The sequence below is a fragment of the Polypterus senegalus genome, chromosome 17, assembly GCF_016835505.1.
Source record: "Polypterus senegalus isolate Bchr_013 chromosome 17, ASM1683550v1, whole genome shotgun sequence".
Classification (NCBI taxonomy): domain Eukaryota; kingdom Metazoa; phylum Chordata; class Cladistia; order Polypteriformes; family Polypteridae; genus Polypterus; species Polypterus senegalus.
The window spans coordinates 20307503-20325971 of record NC_053170.1 but is presented as its reverse complement, the minus strand read 5'-3'; the positions used below and the strand labels follow the sequence as shown (position 1 = coordinate 20325971).

The 18469-nt window shown below is 38.4% G+C and overlaps 1 protein-coding gene across 2 annotated transcripts; it reads right to left on the bottom strand.

Moving 5' to 3' along the window:
• Positions 1-1244: 1244 nt before the first annotated feature.
• sfpq (splicing factor proline/glutamine-rich) lies at positions 1245-17927 on the bottom strand. Of its 2 annotated transcripts, XR_005630997.1 has the most exons (12): positions 17388-17927; positions 16756-16944; positions 15664-15965; positions 15483-15578; positions 14577-14773; positions 14128-14212; positions 13939-14056; positions 13816-13864; positions 13620-13738; positions 1788-1837; positions 1548-1607; positions 1245-1389 (listed from the first exon to the last, which is right to left on the bottom strand). XR_005630997.1 is itself a non-coding variant. In XM_039739284.1 (10 exons), exons 1-10 carry the CDS (start codon positions 17826-17828, stop codon positions 7009-7011), a joined length of 1725 nt encoding a protein of 574 aa, XP_039595218.1. In that variant the 5' UTR covers positions 17829-17927; the 3' UTR covers positions 6725-7008. The 2 variants fall into 2 exon arrangements, 1 of the variants encoding a protein (XP_039595218.1); XM_039739284.1 differs by lacking the exons at positions 1245-1389; positions 1548-1607; positions 1788-1837 and adding an exon at positions 6725-7137.
• Between the last annotated feature and the right edge of the window lie 542 nt (positions 17928-18469).

The window sequence follows — 18469 nt, the reverse complement described above, 5'->3', positions numbered from 1 at the left end:
AGAGTACAAAATACTTTTTGGCTACTAACACACAACACCGTGAGGAAATATTCAGTGTTTCCAGTACGACTGCAACCACAAACTAAAACATATCAGCACCTTGTTAAATAATACCCAGTTAAATATTAATGCAATAAATAATTAAAAACCAAAGTACATGCTTTCCAGAAAAGGTCATTTTACAATGTCGTATCAAACTACATGGACCGATGTTTGGCATCTAATGACAAGATCAAATAGACATTTCAGAGCATTCGTAATAGGGCTGCGCAACATACTAAAATAAAGAGCTCTTAAGTACACACAGTAATAGCTCTCTCCTACCATGTGTGAACTAAAAAACAGCACCCAGTTTCAGCTGTGCCACCAGTTACATACTTCCACCTTGCCTGGCCCTCACCATTTACTCAAATCTCCGACAGCATAGGCAGGTGAGAAGTTCTTGCACTTCAGCCCAATAAGGAAGGATTGAAATGCCACCTACAGAAGATGCAGCATCACAGGTGTCCTGGAAAATTAACTGCAGATTGGGAGACTCAAACACTGTGACCAACAATGGAGCAACAAGAACTGGCAACCACCATGGAAGTGACACAATTACTGTCATTTCAGTCTTGGTGTACAGACATTTCCAGAGGATTCTACATTAGGTAGGTTGGGAGCATGGTATACTGATAAAAGAATGACATTGGTTATACCAAAGTGCCTCAACACCTGGTAACTATCCTGGTAGCAAAAGGGAAGGTGATGCACTGCTACAAGTATTTGGGGAAGTCTACATCAATGACAGGCTGCATTGGCCTAGTAAACAGAGGAACTACAGAATAGGGGAACAGACTTCTTATGACACTGGTCTCCATTAAACTGGATAGTGATGGGCTAGGCCAGCATTTTTCCAAACATGCAGAGAACAGCTTAGAGAGTTGCACTGGCTGTCTCACTTGTCAGTGTTTAAAACAATCCTTTAAAAGGTCACAACACATGTAAATGTCACTTGTTAGCTGTCCTATTTCCAGATATTCTGTTAAATTAGAACACTCTAGACGAGAACAGGCCATTTAGCCCAACAAAGCTCGCCAGTCCTATCCACTTATTTCCTCCAAGAAAACATCGAAAGCACCAAAGTTCAAACATCAAGCCCTAGTTCACATTATAAAGATACTCTGCATGTCAGCAACAGTTAACTTTAAGTGTACAAGATTAACATATACTGTATGATCAGTCCCTAACCCAAGAAAAGACACTTTTTTATTTTTATTTTTTTTTTTATTTTCAAGTATGTTGACACGATAACCTGCTTCCATCTACATATCCTGGTTCCTGCTGAACACCTCTTCAATAACGAACCAAGTCAGATGCTGCGTTAACTTCAGGCAGAAGTACACATCCCTACAAAAAGAACAAACCAAGATTAAAAACCAACCTGCTCTACTTCAACTGACGAGGCTCTTAATGTGCATGCAAGTCAAGGTACAAAGCAGAACCTGAATGCTAGTATTTTGATTAAACATCCCATGAACAGCACATTAGTAATAAACCACACCTACCCCAGAGCTGGAAATTCTCTTCATGGTTGGCTTTCAGTACATCAAGCTTTTATTTCAACACTGCAAGAAAAAGGAAAAAATTCCTTAAGCATTTCCCCCCCCATCAAATTAAACAGTTGGTTTTACATTGATCTTTTGTACACTTTAGACACTAACTTTGTACATAACATGTGCAGGAGCCTTCCCACCCCCCAAAAAGCTTACTTGCATGAATGACTAAGTTATATGAAGATCACTTACCCAATCTCACAAAACTACAGGATTCATCCTATACCACGATTATAGCCCACCTGAAAAAACAAAACAAAATGTCCTCATCCAATTTATAAAAATGAAACTCATTTTAGGCTAAGCTATTCTGAACCAACCCCCTTGGATCTGTGAACAAAAAAGTCAACTATTAAGGCCAAATTAAACCTTATCTACAGGTCAGAATACCTACCAGGGCCATTTGTCAATGACCCAGTTTTAATTTGCTTAGAGGGGAATTAAGCAACTTAATTTTAGATGGTTTACAATTTATCATAATTTAAGTGATAGCACAGGTTTCATACTTCTTGGGCAATTATAGAATTAATGTTATCCTTTAAGCTCATGAGGCACCACTAAGCAGCAGATATATTCAGGACAGAGCTAAATACTGGTAGAGTCCTGCAATAAATTTCATAATTTAAAATACTAAATCTATTTCCTCATTAAAGAACAGTAAACTCAATAGGTCATTAAAACCAAACCCCACTTTCTTCCTAAAGATTCCTGGGATGCTGATGAAGTATCTGAGCAATGCAGATGTAATGTGTGCGTTAGTTTTAAAGGGCTGGGGTCCCATTTACTGAGGCCCCGATATTAAACATAATACAATTAAATCAACCTGTCAATTGACCAGCAACGTGGAAAATTTTAAAACGGCATGTTGGAAACAGACATCCAACCCATTTTTGAAAAAAGTGTGAAGAATGAATTAGAAAATGCACAAAAGAACATCCAGGTATAGGGCAGCCTCATCTTAAACTCAAACGAAAATGGTAATTGCATTAAAAAAAAAAATACACAGTAGTTGATCTAATTAAGAACAAGCCAGCAACATTTATAAAATCAACTAGACTTGCTGACTCAAAGATGCTTAGTGTCTGCAATTAGTATTTCATTTCCAAAACAGACAAGTAAAAACTACAAATGGTCACCGCGGACAACTGGTTTGAAGGTCTGGCATCACAATTCTGAAGGGAAATTGACTTGGTTAAAACTTAACAAGCCATGTCAGACAAACAAAACTTTAAATATGGAACACAGTGCAGCCCAAAATACTACACTATATCACAGAGTAAAAACGGAGCAGAACTTGGCAAGTTCTGCTCTTAACACAAGTAGTTGATAGACATTCAGGTACTCCAGGTATTAGAGAAACACTACAGTAAGTGAAAATTCGGCCTGCATGCCAAGATGGAGCCAAGCCAGTTTCATTTCCATTTCAGATTCAATTAATAAACTGCACAATCTCCCAAGTACATTAAAAGCAAAGGTATCTGGGAAACTCAAAACCAAGGAGTGAGCTGCTGGTTAGTATACAACAGAAACTCCTACTAACTATATTTCTGCATAACATACCTCACATACCTACAATTAACCAAGTTGCAGTAGCAAATCAACCAACAGAAAAAAACCAGGACATTTAACAGTTGATATTGCCATACTGCACTAAATTAAGAGGCCAATCTCTTAAAGTGCACAATAGAGATTTCCCAGTCTTAACAGCCTGCGAAGGTTAAAGACAAAAGCAAATAACACAGTCAATTTTTACTCAATATAAACTGCAAGTACACCACCCCCCACCCCTGTCCAGAGTTACTAGGTACATTACCCCCTTACAGTCAAAACTTCAAACCTGCTCAACCTCAGCTAGACAGTTTTTTCTCCACAAGCTATGGACCATTCTGTACAACGATCCAAGCATAGCAAAAAGGCATGTGCTTCAAGCAACTTTGATTTTATGATTAAAAGATTACACATCTAGATCAAGAGATGAAGAAGTTTCCCCATTGACAGTATGCATTCACAAGAGCAAACATGACTCAAGTCATTGTCAAGAAGATTTAGTCATGAAGACAAAAAAGTTCTGCCAAGGTTTTAGATGCTGGCTCTTAGAATGATCTGACTGTGGTAGCAATGCCAAGTATTTCATTTAAGGGATGTCACAAATTACTAGATGGTCAAGTGTAAATTGTACTACAGTAAGATACAAACCCCAAATCCCACCCTTCCAAGAAAGGCAGTGTTTTTGTAATTCAAGTTTACAAAGAAATGCTTCACACAAAAAAAAAAAAAAGCACTGCCATAAGAGAAACTATTCCACAAAAGCAGCCAGCCAACCATAGTATTTAAATATTAAAATAACTGAAAGGGTCCAGAAATGTACACAGTCAGTAAATTTATACTAAATACAGCTACTACAAAAGTCTTGCAACTGATATGCTGGAATGGTTTCCATTTGAAAAGTACAAGTTTGTTTGTAAAGTACAAGGTTTACTTTGAATAGCCATCTAGGAGTAGAAAGCCAAAACAGACCGATTATCCCACCCCAAGCCTTCTGATACCACCAATTCATGAAGGAAGCTATCAGTAAATATTTAAACTGCCATTTCTACAAAAGCACTTTCTCAGAAAATACACAATAGAATAGACAAATTACAGACTACACAAATAACTAGGGAGAACAATCCCTTAAGCAAAGGCAGACCAGTAAATGTTTCTTCAGATATGAATCAGAACTCATTTTGATCTTTTACCAAAGTCACGTTTGTACAACTGGTAACTCAGGGTGTATTGAATACATTTTGGTCAGTTATGTGAGCAGCAAATTTTGCTGTGCACAAGTTTTAGCATGCCAAAGTGCTACACTGTGTTTCCATTTCAGAAATGTAATGCCAGAGCTCATGATAAATACATACATAAATTCTTCAAGTTTCTTGAACTTACCTGTATAAATGCAGTCTGCATGAACATCAGGGATTCAAGGTGGAAAATTAAGTCCAGGTCCTAATGGCCACTGCTCTTTGTAGTACTACAGATCCAAAATGTACCGAACTGCAGAAAGCTGAACTGTACTGCTGAACTCAGCATGTCAATGCACAAAAGATGCCAATGAAATAGCAGCTGGATGCTGGCTGGATCTCTCCAAGGCAACACTGGGCTACCACAGATCAAAAAAGGTGCTAGAGGAACATCACAAAATCCTAACCTAGCATTTAAAAAGATCAAGTATTTTAAGTCTTCCGAATATACAAAAAGTGATTTTGAAGCCAATTTACCAGTCACTTTAGGCTTGGAAATTCAAAAATGATTTAAGTGGCATATACGAGTATTTTTGAAACCCTAAAAAAGCCAGGCCTTTAGCAGCATAAGAAATGCACTTCCGTATTATCCAGTAGTAACTGAATTTCAAGCACTTCTGTACAAAAGTAGGTTACCCTGCAATGTGCAGATAGATATCTACCTTGCCAGTCAAGTCTAATACCAAATTTAACCTTTAAGCCTCCACGATAGACTTGAAGCCAAAGTCATACTAGTAAAAGTGGCATTGGCCAATAAAATTCATACAGTAACTGCACAAACACAGCAAGACTTCCTGCAGAATGGAGTGAATGATAAGACCCAAGAAGCCACAGAGTCTTTTCCAAAAAGATGTGGCATGCAAGGTTCCAATGACTGCAAGATGCTGAACTGGGCAATATTGTGCAAATGTGATTAAACTAGTTTTGGGGAAAAAAAGATTGATATAAATTAATCTAGTTTACTTATACCACAATCTAGTAACTTGTTTTAAACAAATGCTAAGACTTAATGAACTGAGCCCAAGTTACTATAGTCAAAAGATACATAATCTGAAAGTATCCTCTAAATCTGAATAGGCAAGAATAAGCCTTCATACAATGTGTTTAGTTTTGAAATTCCTCAGTTTGAACAGAGGAACTGACTCTAAAGAACCTGTGAGTTACATGGTCAAATATGCATTTGGATGCAACTGGTTACAAACAAGCAGAGACTAGTTACCACTTGCAGTCTCAAATGTAACATTGATCTACATAAAATTTTGTAACAATAGAAAACTGTACTAGATGAGGCTGAAAGGCATCACTTCACATTACACCCAGTCAGATTTTAATACACAGGTTTTTGGGACAATTACAGGAATTTTTTTAGCTTTGTCTGTTGAAAGCAGTTTCACTGGACTAGCACAGAAAACAAATGCATGGTTATCACCTTGGTCAAGCAAGGTTTTCCCCAAAAACAGCCATGCACAAATTAGTACTGAAGATGCCGATTACAAATTTTGGCTATCTATTTAAAGCCGACCAGAACCGCACAGTTCAGCTTAAGCTCCCCCCCCCGATGCAAACATCTGAAGGTCATATCTGACTGTAGCTGACCCACTTCTAAACCGCAGCATTACTCAAATGAAACCCTGTTGAGAAAAATGCAAGATTACTTGAAACCAAAGTCAACAATAAAAAAAAAAAAATAAATAAAAATTACGCCACTTAATGGTATGTGCTGTTAAAATCTGCTTCATTAAAGATTGCATTTTTTATGCTACACCTGAGCAAAGTGCCATGCAAGTTGTAAAGGACATTTACCCTTGCACTTACAAGGGCAAATTAGTATAGGTAACAGAATTTTAACCTCCCCAAAAACTGTACAGGTGTCAGCCATGGTAACAGCTGAACTTGCAGTTATAGCTAGGGGAATAGCAGTTATAGTCTCTCCAAAGTAATAGCCAATGTGCCCCAAGAGGTACAGCATACTTTAACTGCCCCAATATTTGTAAAGTGCTGCATTGGCAACACAGAACTAACTTTGCTGCTAAAAAGGTACAAGTGCATTTTCATAACTAAACCCACTCTCCCCAACCAACCCCAACTACAGACTACCACTTGTACCTATCTTTCACTCCCCTTCCCACCCCAACAAAACATGGTTTAAGGGCAGATGTAATTACTGAACACTGCAACCATGTCAGGCTGATGAAAAATACATACCTTATTGAATACTGTGTAGGCCCAGTCACACCCACTAGTTAAGTTTTAAGGATAGCTTTCAATAGTTATTACACACATTTTGGTCACAAGCAACAAAGTATTCCTTTAAATACCAGTTACAAATAAGGTATAAACTTCGCCTGAACTTTAAACATTGGAAATGTTTATTTGAAATAAACTTAAAAATATACAAACTTCAAGATAAATGGCACAGAACACAGCCATAAAAGTAAAGCATACTTACACAGGACAACTTGGAGCTGTTCAATAAACATGATATTCTAAGAAGCTAGCATATTTAACCATTTACAGGTACAAAACAGCATTGAGCATAAAATGGATACACTAAAAATGCAAAAACTGATTTAAAAAAAATCTGGCTCAAAATGGAGATCTCGCTGGAATGGAAGCTACAGATAGTGCCTTTAGAATCTTTGCTTCTTGGTCGGGCCTTCATACTCTTCTCTCCCCCTACCAAACCCAGGTCCCATCCCTCGAGGGCCAGAGGGGCCTCCCATAGGGCTCGGTCCTCCCTGACTGAAGCGCTCACCCCGCTACAGGGTGAAGCAAGAGTTCAAAAGATTAAGGTAGGGTGCAAGTCCACAATGGGGTTGAAAACAAGTAACGTGCCAGCAAATCCACAGTGCAGGTTCGTTGAAACAGTCGGCATTACGCAGATCCATCAGTACCAGGGTACATAAAAAAGGAAAAAAGGGTAATTTTTTTGTTAGTTAAAACGGATGAAGCTTGGAAAAACATGCATCGAAGTCTGAGCCATGGTATCCTTTGGTGTGCATTTAATAAAAGCCCTGCCTGAAGAGCTACACAGCATACTCCAAACAAAACCACTAGCCAAAAAAAAAAAAAAGGAAGAGCCACTTAAGGCAGCTTATGAATAGTTAACATGCAAGTTTAAACCCCAAATTCAACTTCAGGCTCTGTGCTTTTATTAAATTCACAATAAAGTTTTGGCTGCAAATACAAGGTACTAAAAACAATTAGCTGCTAATATATGTATACACGATTTTGACTACAGAAATCACCAACCCAAGCAATGCAAATAATCACGTTTACTGTCTTATGTATAAAAAGTAACATTTTCTATAATAAGTTCAGACTTTTAAAACCTTTTCATAAATATAAATTAGATACACAAGTCAGGACTGAACCATGAAAAATTGTTATGGCTGCACCATCAACTTTACAAAGCAGCTTTACCCAGTGAACCTAAATTTCACATGAAATACATGAAAGAACTTGCAGAACACATCCCACCCTCCAGTGAAAATACTGCAATAAACTCCATGAAATCACCTGTAACAGGGCAGCATTGCCAAACACTTGATAGCCAAAATTGAGAAACTGATTCTCCACATTCATTAATATAACCCCATTTTAACCAAACCCACATCAAAATTTAATAGGATTCACCAATCCATTTGATTAAAAGCTGCACCATGAAGGGCTTTATATGGAATCAATGCGTTTTAACTATAACCTTAATCCACTGAAATAACTTGCTAAAAAGTCTTAACAGAAATTTGTCACCTAAATACAAAAACCGCAATAGAAAGTAGGCAAAGCTGGCCACTAAATTGAAATCTTAATTTTAGGGGTCACCAAGTTTGATCTGTAAATCAAGATGATTACAATGTACCAGATTGAAACTATAGGATAACCGCAGAAATTAGTCAAATGAAGCACTGCATTTTTCAAGCACTTTTAAATATGCTGAACTACAGCCTTCGATTATAAAGCAATGACTTGAACTTAAACCATATCAATATTCAGGAATTGGCTTTGAACCCAATGATTTTGTAATCCCTAACACGTATCCATCATTACACTGGAGTAGATTTTGACCTAACAGAATGAAGCAAACCACCAGAATACTGAAGTAGCAGAAAAAAATCAAGACTGCTCTTTGCAGTGTGTAGTGATTTAAGCATGCATTTGCACTATTAAACTTACTGTGCCCAGTAGTGCAAAGCTAACAAAACTCTTGACAAGTCACAACAGTTACAAGTACTATTGGTGAGGGAAGCATTTCTGGCAAATAGGTGTTCCTTTGATTATGCCATGGTATTGTTTGTGAAAGCTGGAACAGTCTCAAGTTCTCAGGTTATTGGGGCACAAAATCTAGGCTCCCCTATTCAAAAAAGGATAAAAAGTATCTTGTGCAAGCAAGCACTTCGTTTAATACAGTTCTCCAAATGAGTTAAAGATTAACCTCAAAATACAGAAAGGTTTGTCATCTTTGGAGATGTGCCTTGTCTTGGGTTTCAAGTCTCTTGGCAAGGTTGTCTTGAATATATGCAAAAGCTACCAAAAGTATGCAATTTTTTCAAACCTACTTATCCATTTTAAAAGGTTAAAGATGCACATTTGTCATCCTAAACTAACTAAAACTGTTCCAAGCTAAAGGCTTTTTACACTGTGCATCAGTTTTGAAACTTGACCTGAACAGACCACTTTTACACAGAAACCTTCCAGTAGAACTTTCAGCAAAGTTGGTTTCCAATACTAGATCTGTGTATATATAGAATTTAGTGTACCTGGGGAAAAGGGGAGAGAAAGAAAAAAAAAAAGAAAAAAAACACAAACCACAAAAACAGACTGCCCGATTCCATACATGTGGAAATCCTACTGAACAATGCCTCACGTGGCAATAAGAGCAAGGATTTGGAAAGTTCAGCAGCAGATTTCCCCAACTAGTAACACCACACAATTCTTTATTACTTGCACATGTTCTGTTCATGCATTAGTAACACATTTATTGGTCAAATTAGAATAGATGGCACAGCCCAACCTGAAAAAAGGTGATCTTAAAAAGGTGGTAGAGTGTGAATGTTAAACACCATAATTTTGCTGCAGCATTATAAAATTTCTCCACAGGCTCTTGAACTACCAAACAAATGTGCAACAATATACACTACCATAACCAGCTCTTGTCGAAGAAATAGAAAAAGATCAGGAAAGAACCACAACTTCAGTGTAAGCCCACTTATGGAATAGCACTGAAAAGCATACAATGCAAAAGGGAGCTTTATATATTTTCAATCCCTTCCAAAAAATCTTAACTATGAGCTGGTGAAAATAAAATTGTGGAATTTTACTAATATAGTGTGCACACAGCAAACATTTGTAGACTTATGACCAAGTATTTGTAAAATGTAAACTACACCAAGACTCTTGTCTTAGATGTACAATAGTGAAAAATGATTTCATTGTCAGCTATGTATTAAAAGTACACTAAACTTCAGAAATAGCCATCCTCAAATAGTTTTTCTGCATTCTGTGAATTCTTGCTAGACAATTACCCAATATAGAAATTGTACATTCAAAATGGTAATCTATATATATCTATATAATATTTAAAAAAAAAAAAAAAAAAAGAGTGAAAAGGTTTACTGACATTTATCCCAAGGGCTGAATAAAAATTCTATAGCAGCAAAATTCAATTACATTCGTAAAATTGTACCCTCCAGTATATAAACAGGGAAGGAGCTCAAAACTTCCTAGAAAGGGAAAGTTTTAGTTTAGATTTTAGCAAAATGCCATGTAACTGGCCAGTCTTGACAAGCTAATGATGCAGATCACAGCACCTTAATATTGGCCATCCACTCTAACATTTGTATTTGCTAGTGTTCATGTGATAGACTAAATGCAAGCAAATCTAGTTATAATGGGTTTCATATAAAGTGGAAGAGTCTGGAGGTGGGCAGCAAGGAAACCATTTTAGGAACAAGCCTTGCTGAGCACAGCAGCGAAGCAATGTTCAAAACAAAGTAAAATTTCTAAACTAGTAGATGCGTTAAACCTTAATTTGGACTAATACTAAATGTTGCCAAGAGAACACTTCCTTGGACAAGTGGTCTCTTAGCACTCCAAGACCTTCACTATCCAATCATTTGAGATTTGCTAAAAGAAACTATTCTCTACTACAAAATTAGTGAGTTGGCAAGTAGGGCTCACTTTCCATGGGGTGATGAAAGCAAACTGTCTGGCCTGTATGCTTCCAAGTACCACTTTCAAAACCTGCATCTTTCCCCCACCCACCCAAACATCACACCAATAGTAGCCTAATGTTACATATGGTCTCTTAATTTTCACAAATTGCTTTCATGTGCAAGGCTCTCCCCTCCTAGATCTTGAAAACCTATAAAAGTGGTCATACAGCAGCACAACTTAACCTGGGCAGATCAGATAAAGTTTTAGCCCTTGAAAGAGGCCAAGTACTCTGTAATCCAAAATTTTCCCACCAGAGAACAAGGTTGGTAAAATGTAATGAAGCAGTGATAAATTAAGGTTAACATTTTTAAAGTTAAAATCGGGAAAAAGTTACAATTTCATCTAGATTTATTTTAGCATGCAATGCTATTTGAAGGAGGTGGCTTTTAAGAAGTTGCTGAAAGTTAGAATATTCTGTTCATGGTTAAACAATTTGAATGTTGTCTACACAGTGATTTCATAACATATGCTTAAGCATGGTAGGACATTTAACTGTTCATTACTGATCAAACATATCAGTATTAGATATGAAATATCATTGCTCATAAAAATTAACTGCATGCCATTAAACTGTGGAGATGCATTTTATTTAAAATTCACTACAGAGTCCACACATTGGGAGGATGTTCTATTTAAAAAAAAAAAAAAAAAAAAAAAGTCAATGGTATCTTCAAAACATCCATCTTGTGAACAAACTGTTTTATAGAGCTGCTGCTTGTTCACAGCTGCAGGGAATGAATGGAACACAAAAGGAAAGGGCTATTATGACTGGCAACGTCACTATTAATGGACCCATTTCAAGTATGCTGCTTTGAGCACACTCAATTTTGTATTGCATGCTGCACTGAAAATCCCAAGATTTTAGTGTGCCTCTCCCAAAGAAACAGAGCAAACTCTTCATAGTAGCCATACAGCAAGCCAGGAGCTTAGAGAAGCAATGTTTATTGGACTTGCCAACAAACTTGTAATTGATGCAGTCATACAACGGGCAGTGAGGTCACTCCCGATGTGTCTGGCATGCAGCACACTCTTGTCCAAGACATCCACCACAGATGCCCAGTTTTAATGTGCAATTGTCATGTAGGAATCTACTGCCTTAGATGTGTATGGACAGCTGGACATCCAAGTGTCAAAGATAGATTTCAGTTCATTTTTTTATTCCCCGTTAAAGAAAATTGTATGCAAGATAGTGAAGTGCTTTTTTACATAGAAAGCATTAAAGCCTCAACAGGGGCATTAGCAAAATCCTACATATAGTAACTGAGCAGGGTAGAGAGTCATGACATGGATCTTGAGACAACAGTCCGACTCATTTATACAGAAACAAAATCAGAAATTTTTTTTCCCCCCCAGGCCTAGCATAAAGAACATGTGAAACAAACACTAGCCAGCCATGTCATCACATGCCTTACAAATGCAGTTTTTGCTGCAGACTTGCCTTGGTGGTGGGGCGGGAGGTACTACCAGTTATTCAGTTTACTTAAAAACAAGCAACACTGAAAACATTTCATTAAAACAGAGGGCAAAGCACCACCACATCAGCTCAGGTAATTCAATCTTTACCATAAAAATAAGGCTGGTTGTGCACTTCTGAAGTGCGATAGATTTTCAGCTACATCATTAAAAGGATATTTCAACCGTAAAGGGATAAGCATATAAGCTGGGTAATGCCAACAGGTTGGGTCTTCCTGGGCCAGAACATTGCCTGACAGCACTTTTTACAGGCAGTAGAGTTTTAACAGCCTTTATGACAAACAGCTACCATTGGCATTGAAGTGGTTATTTGTTCAAAAAACATGCTGTTCTACAGAAGGCAGAAGTAACAAGGGGTTTTGCAATTAAAATGTGTACCATTGTTTAAACTTCAAAAGCACGTACTTGAGCTATGTTAAAAAGGCTGCAACAGTATCTTATACCGCAGCAGAAACTGAAGTGCGTAGCCGTCTAGCACCCAAGTGTAAGCCAGATTAATGAACCACCCATACAAGGAAAAGACTTTCCCCACAAACTGTTAAACTGCTCAATTTAACAATTGTGGGAGTCAAACTCAAATACCCATGAAAATTAAATTTGACAGTCTGCACAAACTTTATAATAATCATGCCAGATAAAACCTCTACATTCAGTTTAATGTTACTGCGCATTTGAGTCCACTTCTAACTTCAAATACTAATTTAAGACCATACACTATTTTAAAAAATAAACATTTTCTCAGATGACCATATAAAAGCACAATCCCACCCAAAAGTAACAATGCCAGCTTACAAAAAAAAAAAACAAAGGGTACAGCCGAGTTTAAGGCAAACTTAATTCAAAGACCCCAACTTAGAGCTTCTTGCGATGTCCCCAGCTTGCCTTGGTCTAAAAAGGAAACCTACCTAACTGCATGTTTACTTTAACAAACGTCTTTAAAATTTTGAACAATACAAGTGGCCAGACCAAGCCACTTAATAGTAGCTAGGTCAACTGCTCCTTTGATAGTCAAGGCAATTCCAACCATTTTAAAAAGGTAAATGCTCAATATCCTAATGGAAGACTAGGGAGGTTTTTCAAGTTTATGTACTTAAAGCTGTCCAAAACAGCATCACGTATGTCTGAAGCATGCCCAAAAACAGTGCAAACCCCACACTTCAGATCAAACCATCATTGTAGAATGCAAGTAGTTAAAACTTATTTATATAAAAAGATACATTTTAATACTACTAATCCATGACCTATTCAGTCTTATTTTGACAGACTTGTCCAGCATACAAGTTTGGATCATTTAAGAGAACAAGATGTTCAAATCCATCTAAAAATAAAGCACATGTAAATAAAACCACCTAACGTGCATCTCAAGACAATCTTGCATATGGCTATTGCTGTTTGAACAGACCGAGAACACAAAACCACCTCCCGCAATTAAGTTTGGAATGAGCACTAACGTTTGGTGGTTCGCCTACTACATGTCTCAACAACCCTGCAAATGAAAAAACTGATAATGCTAACCTAAACATCCCATCAATGCTTCTTATAGATACATTACCATTTCACCGCCCATCATAGAGGCAGCCATGCCTCCAGGAGCTGCAGAACTCATTCCTTGAGCATCAAATCCCATACCACCCATAAACTTCTGATTGCCGGGTGCATATGGTGGTGATTCTGTTGAATACATATGAACTTGTTAATCTACTGTATAACCAACATGTAGATTTCAGCACTTTCAAAAATGTCCTTACCAGTCATGCCCATGGTTCCAGCAGCACTCATTCTCATATCCCTTTCACGCTGTTATAAAATTAAAAATACATTACAAACGGTCATAAGCAAACTACAAAGCCTACTTCAATACGATTTCTTACATTATCCATATATCCTCCCATGCGATAAGAATCCTCCCTCTGTCTTCTTATTTGCTCTTCCATTTCTCTCTGACGCAGGATCATTTCTTCCTCACGCCTACGCCGTTCCTCCTCTTGCCTGCAAAAGGTGAATCAATCAAAAATCTATAAAGAAAGACATACGTGGATGTGCATGGGGGAGACACTTACCGCAACTGCATCTCCTTTCGTTTCTGCATTTCCTGGCTATGCATTTCCTCCATGCGTCTTAGTTCTTCCTGACGCCTCAAAAGATCTGAATGAAGAAAAAAAAATGCAATAACCAAACAAATTACATTTGGCACACCCAGTGTGATTGAGATTTAAGAGCCAATTTTAACTTTGAATTCTACTGCACAGGTAGGGCTCTCCTAGTAGTTATAGTAATAGCATGAACACATCCAGGATAGTGACTTGTCTGAACACTTCTCATAATGACTACAGAATGAAGGGATAAATTTACAAATGCAACAAGTTTATAAGTATCTTGCAAGCAATTCCTTAAAACAAGGTCACCTGCTTGCAAGCTACATATATAATTCAACAAGACAGATATCTATCTCTATATCTATATATATTTAATAAACACTTGTTTACCGAGGAAACTTGGGAGTACAAACCTTGCCGCAAAAGATTTGCTTGGTGTTCATGATAAGCATCTTCCATTTCACTCTCTAGTTTCTCTCTGGCTTCCTTAATATTCTTTTCCACCTGCTCCCGTTGCTGCTTTTCCATGTCATCCAATGACTTCCATCTCTGTGAATATTCATATTCAAAAGTACCAGGGTGTGCAAACCGTGGTGGTTGCTCTCGCTCTCTGAAAGTGAATTTTAAACAGCATTAGTTCATAAGTTTTGAATAGGCAGCAATTTGCCACGTTTCAAACAATTGGGACTTAGTGGGACCTAGGCTTTGTGCTGCATAGCTAACTGGGTGTAGCTTTTTATAAAATTTTGTTAATACCAAAACCTCCTGGAGCAGGGGTTACAGCTGCAGGCTAAAAATGTAGAATGTGTAGTGCATATACTTTCTTCTCCAGTCTACGAACATTCCTAAACCCACCCAATTAAGAAATGACACGTTACTCAGGAGCGGTTTTTGTCCATGTACCTGTTGCAGCTTGAAGAGCACTCAACTACAGAATCAAAGAAAAACGAACATAAATGGTATATTAAACAACAATGCTCAGAGTACACAGATAGTATTCCTAGAGGAATGCTACTTAGAGCAGTAATTAAATGAGGCACAAATGTGCAATAGAGTACATGTAACAGAACATCTGCTTCTCTTAGGGGCTACAGATGTGTAGCCATCTGCTAACAGATGGTGGTATTGTTCATTATCTGTTAGCCTGACAGCTGGCTACCCTTTGGAAATGGGTCATACCCCCCAACTCTACCAAAGTATCTCTCCCCTTATCACCCCCCACCACCAAAGGCATACAAATCATGTATACACTGACCCAATTTCTCAACTGTAATGAGCATTAAATGAAGAATTGTTCCTAAATTTTAACAAATTCTTACTTCTGAAACATGGGGTTTTTCTGAGCAAGCTTCTCTGGAAGGCCATCTTCATCATCATACTGCTCCAGGGGTTCAACAATGACAGGTCTAGGAGACCTAGTTTAAAAATTAAAAAACTTAGTGCAAAGTTCCATACACAGGCACCCACCACACACAGCTCTTGCAGCAAATTGTAACTCACGCTGTTAACAGGAAAACCCCATCATGACACCTATCTAAAGCCTTCCTTGCAGCTGGTTTGGATGCAAATTCCACAATTCCTTTGCCCGATGACCTGCCTCTATCATCCACAATCACCACAGCTCTCTCCACTTGGCCAAACTGAGAAAAGGCTTCCTCAAGTAATTCATTTGAAACAAACGGAGAAAGATTGCGGATAGAAAGAGCAGCAGAATGTGTTGCAAAGCGGACCCGGAGTTGCCTTCCTTTCATAGGGAAGTCGTCAAGCTCTGCTTTAGCAATCTCTGCCAATGCTCTGGATTCCTGTAAACCAAAAATGATACTCATGATTATCAAACACATCAAAGCAAGCATTAAAACGTCTTAAAAACCAATGGCTTTACATCTCTAATCCATGTCCTTACCAAGCTTTGGGAGAGGAAAAAAGCAGCCCTTTATACAGCACTATCTATAACTAGTGCTTTATACTTGCTCTCTTCCAATTTTCTCCATGTAGTCTTAGGACCTCCATTTTGCTCAACCACTTTGTAATTCATATTCAGAATTCTTGGAGGCCAAAAAGGTTTTGTTAAACACCACTATGGTCAACTATAACACTGTTTATAGCTTGCACCTTGGAAACACTTGCAGGAGGACTCACTGAGCTCATGTAACATCCATTCATATTTTCTTAGACTGCCCCAGTTTCCTTTCATCAAGTTTGCCCCAGTCTCTGCCAAAGATCCTGTCCTTGTATACATTACTTTCAAACTTTCATTAAGGGGTGAGAATACATCAAGATTGCTCCATCTGGGCACCACTGCTGGCACAATGTGTTATCCCACATCACCACTGAAAGATATAGGAGCTGCTTATTTGGCAGAGTACTGGACAGGCCTTTGGTCCTCTGGTGGGCCCAATTATACAATGCCATCCTAATCGTGAGTGATTTCCCTCCGCTATGGAAGGTGGGTGAGGAACCAAACACAGGGATGTGCTCCATGGTAAAATTTGTCATTGTTCCAACTGAACCTTTTGTTTCTTTATTCTAAAAAAATTCTGGTCAAACTCAAGCAAGCAAATAAAAATAAAAGATTAAATAATCATATCTTACTAGTCGAATGAATCCAAATCCTTTGATTTTGTTTATAAAGATCTCGCTGGGTTCTCCGTACTTGGCAAACAATTTTTTAAACTCGTCGTCTGAGATATCGGTAGGCAGGTTTCCAATGAATAGACGACATCGCTGGGTGTAAGTCTTCTCTCCAGGTTTTCTGAGCAGTGACAGGGTTGCTCTTAGTTCCTAAAATTAAAAAAAACACACAATTACCATCTAGATTGCCTGCCATAAATATTGGCCATTAACTAATAACCCGGGGGGCGGGGGACAAACCCCACACACCACTACCTACTACTTCACACACAAATTCATAAACTCATAATCTTTAAACTTTTGCGTGCAACTCAAAATGTGGGCGGATGTGGAATTTCCATAAATGGGAAACGGGGGTGTAGAAAAGATGCTCGAGGCAAAGCACGCAAACCACGAATGGGTTTAATTTTTTTTTTTTTTTTTTACTTCTTTCCTGGATTCCTGGCTAATAAACCCGTGAAGAAAATATTCGTACGATCCATTTTTCGTGTATAGGTACAAAGCCGCAAAAACGAAGCCACGACATACGAACACAAAATGGCGGCCGCTACGGCCTGATGCTGTTCACGAAACTCGGTCGCTGCTCATCTTACCTGCTGTGTGGCAGCCGCCTTTTCTTCCTCGGTTTGTGGCTCCTGCTTGGGTGGTGATGTGCTTGGCTCCTGATTGTCCTTTTGGTTCCCGTCTTGCGTTTGTCCTCCTGGGGTCGACGACTTTGGTGGGGACGCTGGGACCTTATTTTGCCCCGACTGTGGGGACTTCACTTGGCCGGCAGCGCCCTGTTGTGTTTGTTGCTGCAGCTGTTGCGGATTTGGCGGTGGCTGCGTTGCTCCAGGCGCGGACTGGCCTCCAGGAGTGGTGGGTTTGTTTGGTGGTTGTCCTTGATGCATGGGACTCCTGTTCTGAGACTGGTTCTGGTGTCTGTAATTACCGTTTCCACCTACCATTCCACCCCGGCCGCCGCTGCCGCTAACACCGCCACTACCACCGCGTCTTTGGAAGCCACCACGATTCCTAAATCTATCTCTAGACATTTTTTTAAGTTGATAATTACACTCAAACGCGATTCCGACTTGCAATAACCTTACCACCTCCTGCCGTAAAATGGCGACTAAGAGAAACAGCGTTCCTTTGTGATGAGCATTTATAGCTGCTGTACAAAGCCGACTGTAAAGATAACCAATAAAAAAACGACATTTTGTACTGGACTCTTATGATTGCACATTATAGCCGTCAATCATGTATTACCTATTGTGTCATTCGAGCAGACGACATATCCAATCATATCATCGTATTTAAATTTCATGACTTTACATTCGAGAATGAGGATAAGGAAGGCGGAGTCTTACTAGTAAGCCTGTCCGGCGTTTCTTTTCATTGTGCGCTGTGCCTATTTCGACACCGCCCCCTCTCCACCTAGATTTCAAAATACTGTATACTTCCTGCGGAAACGACGCGCACAATGCTCCATTGATAGGTTGTTAAATAATCGTATATATGATAAACAAGTATGTCAATTACGATGTTTATTTTTAAAACACTTAAAATGTAAATATTACAACAATACTATATACTGGCTAATACTATATCAGTAATTGAATTATATATGGAAGATAAGGTATGATAAGGCAAACTACAATTCAACGGTAGATGAAAAGCCTAACAAGCGCAGTTA

What these genes read in the sequence shown, in the direction of transcription:
- sfpq (XM_039739284.1), bottom strand. Translation starts at nt 17,828, where the DNA reads ATGTCTAGAGATAGATTTAGGAATCGTGGTGGCTTCCAAAGACGCGGT. An exon ending in CGAAAGGAGATGCAGTTGCG is followed by an intron (nt 14,057 to 14,127) that starts GTAAGTGTCTCC and finishes CACCTTTTGCAG; the next exon opens with GCAAGAGGAGGAACGGCGTA. An exon ending in TGGGAGGATATATGGATAAT is followed by an intron (nt 13,865 to 13,938) that starts GTAAGAAATCGT and finishes ATTTTATAACAG; the next exon opens with CGTGAAAGGGATATGAGAAT.